This window comes from Austrofundulus limnaeus, unplaced genomic scaffold, assembly GCF_001266775.1.
Source record: "Austrofundulus limnaeus strain Quisiro unplaced genomic scaffold, Austrofundulus_limnaeus-1.0 Scaffold442, whole genome shotgun sequence".
NCBI lineage: Eukaryota > Metazoa > Chordata > Actinopteri > Cyprinodontiformes > Rivulidae > Austrofundulus > Austrofundulus limnaeus.
Genome location: NW_013952844.1, coordinates 393,896 through 398,261, shown reverse-complemented (window position 1 = coordinate 398,261; position 4,366 = coordinate 393,896). Strand labels below are relative to the sequence as shown.

At 34.5% G+C, this 4,366-nt stretch overlaps 1 protein-coding gene across 1 annotated transcript in view; it reads right to left on the bottom strand.

The window, feature by feature from the left end:
- grin2da (glutamate receptor, ionotropic, N-methyl D-aspartate 2D, a) overlaps nucleotides 1–4,366 on the bottom strand; it is a 100,899-nt gene that overhangs the window by 16,407 nt on the left and 80,126 nt on the right. The window contains exons 14-15 of the mRNA XM_014024850.1: nucleotides 1,018–1,087; nucleotides 411–528 (exon numbers count right to left, since the gene is read on the bottom strand). Of these exons, the coding sequence (XP_013880304.1) occupies nucleotides 411–528; nucleotides 1,018–1,087 (188 nt within the window). The remainder of the gene's footprint in view (nucleotides 1–410; nucleotides 529–1,017; nucleotides 1,088–4,366) is intronic.

The window sequence follows — 4,366 nt, the reverse complement described above, 5'->3', positions numbered from 1 at the left end:
CTCTCTCTCTCTCTCTCTCTCTCTCTCTCTCTCTCTCTCTCTCTCTCTCCCCATGATGACAGAAACAAGTCAGGAAATGCGGCAATTCCACTAAACTATTTTTTAAGACTTTCTAGTGAAACTGCTGTGTTTTGAACTGAAGATCACTTTGTGAGATCGGGTTTAAACAATGAAACATAATAGAATCATTATGATCTCTTAGTGAAATAATTTGACTTTGCATCCAGGTACATTTAAAACCCAAACTTTTTCAATAAAATATTTTGATTATCATGAGTAAAAGTGCAATTTGATTTTACATATGTTTTTTCAATGTGAGGTCAGATAATAAAGAATTTAGAAAATCTCACTAGCTGCAGTATTTACCCTGCTGTTTTCCCTTTTTTTCCAGTGCTCTTCCATWATCTTACCATCTCCAACCAGCTGCAGCAGAGCCAGGTCCAGCGGCCGTTTCCAGCGCGAGTTCTTGTGCAGAGCGATGCCGTACCCTGTAGTGGCAAACACTTTCCCAGAACCTATGGTCATCACCTTTTTGGAATCAAACACACATAAAAACATAAATCCCTCTGGTTGCATCAACAAATGTGTATTTCTTAAATATTTACATTCTTTAAGTGGGAGAATGAGATGTTTAAGAGGAAGTGATAATTAGTGTGGCTGAACCAGGCTGCTGGAAGCTCAGACCTCCCACAGATTTCACAGATCTGAGCAACAAGTTTTATTCTTTCTTTGAGGGCTTCATAAAATACAACCTTATAAATAAATGAACATCAGCTCTGTCCAGAAATGATAACATTAACTGACTGTAAACACAAGAGACACATATGTATGCGTTGAGTAAGTTTGATTTATTGAAGGCGTTTTTTGCTTGTCTTCATCAGAAGAAATAAGGAAGAGAATTTGGGATGCTTATATTTTATGATCTTTGATTCCGTGCAAAAGGACCTCAGTGACTGCTGCCTTTATGTATGAGTGTGTCGCTGCACGGAGCTGTGAAATGGCAGACCTATTTCATACCTTGCAGCCCTCRTCCTTCCTGGCCATATAGTTCAGCACCGCAGCGTCATAAATGAAGGCATCTAGTTTTCTGCAAGGGAGGAATGAAGGWGGAAAATTACACCCAGGAATTGGAAATCACTGCTCTGGAACTAAATGACAATAGAGGAAGTGAACAAAATRGCAGAAATGACTGAAAAAAGGCACAATGACAACAACTCTGTACAATGGCAAACTGATTTCAGAGGGTTTTTTTTCTACACACATTTTGCACCGACTGGGGGAAAAAGAATGTACAAGGAGATATTCATCATAACAGAGGMAGAGATGTCATTCCGGTTCCTACAATGGCTGCAAAGTAGCAGCATACAATACAGCATCAAGGGAGGTTGTGATTCAAGTGAAAGGGACTGAGACTCACTTTAGCACAGCAGGAACAAAAAAAAAATGCTCCCAGTTGTTGTAATCTTGATTTGCAGCTGCCTGCAAATTACATAGATGTGTGGAGATGTTGATTTTGTCAGTGGTTTAAAGTCATGTTTTTGCTGATATTGCATCAGAAATGCAACTTGGTTAGGTCTGGTAACATACTGTAATTGGGACATTTGTGTGTTTACTTTTTTAAGCACATTCTTTTCTTTGTTTGATCTGCTGCTGTAACATTAAAATAAATAATAAAGTCTCGGGCTGATCAAAAAAAAAAAAAAAACACAAGCAAATCTTCTGGTGAAAATAAGCAGGAGAGATAATATTTCTCTATAGCTTCAGTTTCTTGTCATTGGCTTCCAGGAAAATCTAGAACAGAATTTAATATCCTTTCACATAAAGCTCTTAATGACCAACTTTAATCATTTTTAAACCCGTCACACTTCCTACTTCCCTCCACGGAGCCGTTTGCTCTCAAACTGAAAACTTGACTTTTGTTYCTTAACTTTAGAAATAGAGAATATAATATAGGCTGTGAAGTTGAAATAATCACTCATTTAATGTGTTTTAAAATTATTTTACGTTGTCATTTCATTTATAATAACAATAATAGCAGTAGTGTTTTTTATTTCCTGTTTAGATTAGACTTCATGTTCTTGTTTAGGTGCAGAGGACTGTGAAGATCAAAGACTTTTGTTAAATCTGTAAGTTTCAGCTGAACTTCTCAGTTTTGCTGCTGCATATTCAGTCTATACAAAGTGGAACTACAATGCTTTAGTCTCAAATCCTTCTTATTCTAACCTTACCAGCCCCTCTTTCTCCCCTTTTCTGTTGTGTCTCAAAGCAGCTCGTTTTGTTACTGTTCCTTTAAAACACTTCAAGCTCCGCCCCCCTCCAGCTTTCAGACCGGTCCACTCTGGTTTGAGAGAACGGGCTATGTTTTCCAGCTTACAGAAACATTTTATTTACAATTAAATTAAAAAATTTCAGTAACAGAAGACTTGTCCATCCAGCCTTACATGTTGGAGCCAGAGTCTGACCCAGAACCAGAATCTGACCCAGAACCAGAGGATAAACTCCAAGTCCACAACAAAATGTATTTAACAGCTAAAAAAAGTGGATTTTGCAGGATATGTCTCTTTTAAATAACATATTGGAAAGAAATGCAAAGGAAAAATGTTTCTTATGCTGGAATGTCTTTTTTTCTATTTAATTTGTTTAACTTCTTCATTTTAATTTTGAAAAATTSCAGAATTTGCACACAACTTTCTATTTTTGTCAGTCTGATGACATCATGTTGATCAATTTCTCAGTGCTCAAGTAGCCTTTTTTTAAAATACTTTTTTACTCTTAAGTACAGTTTTTGAGTACTACACACCTCTGGAGTTTTGTCAGTATGGCAATGTAATAATTATTTATCTGAGAGTTTGGGCCTATGGTACATATTTTAAAAATCACTTAGAGGTTAAACACATTTAAAAAACTAAAATGTGTTCTAAAATAATTTTGTGGTTCATAGCTTGTTTAACTAATCAATCAACAATTTTATTTTCTTAATATTGAAAAAAAANCGAGCCCTTAAGAGTATTAATTGCATGTGTCAGGAAAACACTTCCTCTTTCTTTTATATATTTTTTTAGACTTTGATAATTGTAAGATGATGAAAAACAAACAGAAACTGCATTGGCTTTTATGATCTGTATTTTTCTATCAAATTGTTTGACATGTCAAGATAAATATATTCTTAATTCATGCCTGTTTTATAACTCAGCTTTCCATTATTCATAATGTGCATTACTGTTAAATACTTTCTAATGCCAGGTAAATTAAAACCTGTTTTCCCATATGATGCTGTTTTTACATYAGTGAACACTGACAGTTACAAAAGCCAAACAAATTTTCTGTTGTTATAAAGCACAAAAACATGGCTATTATTCCAATATTCCTTTCACCCAGAAAWAAGGCAGTTTGATTTTTGCAAGTAAAATTTCTGAGAATTTCAAGTTCACAATCTGTTTTTGTTTCATTCAAAACAGGCAAATAGTTCTGAATTTAAAGTTAAATCAGAAGAGTTTAAAGTTACTTCATATTAACAAGATAAAGTACAATAAAAGTATAATAATAAAAGATCAACAAAAAGAAAGTGATTTTATTCTTTAAATAATTTGACTTTCATTTCATGTATTCTATAACTTTCTGAATTTACTTGTAATTTTAGCTAAATCTTGTTTTCTCAACACTTTACACTTTCTTTCTGCTTTGTCCTTCAGAAGAAACACAATCTCACACTTTACAACTAACASAAACACACAAACTCATCATAGCTGTTTGTAATCTGAGCTTGAAGCATCTCAGTTATCTTTTAGTATTTCTTATCCTGTCTAGGCAAAGCTTCAAAYTAAATTTGACCACCAGAATCAACACAAACAATTCATTCTAATAGGAACAAATTACATCTGTCAGCACACTCTTTAATAAGCCGTCAGTGTTGACCCACATCCAAAAAAATGAAATCTACAGAGAACGGATGTACTTTTATCTCTGAGTGACCCCGTGACAGAGCTCCTGAGGTGGGATGCGGCTCTTCTTCTTTCATTATCATTCAGAAAATGATTATTTCTCAAAGGTTATATTCTATTTTCTGCTCTTAAGTTGTACCTCAAACTATTGCAAAGACAAATCACCTAGACCTTATTGAATTTCTTTGAACCATACGAGATAAAATTAGGCAGGTGAGTTGTGAAGTTCAAAAAAAAAAAACAAAACACAAAGATCAGAGAGTGTGCAAACAACGCTTGTAAATAAGATGTGGCAGGTGGTGAAGAATAGGAAAAAAATAGAATAGCAAGGACACTAAGATTAGAGAAAATCAAAAAGAAAAAAATTATGTAGGTCTTCTGGACGGGTTCTTCTCTAATGAAACGTTTCGTCTCTTCTCCAAGAG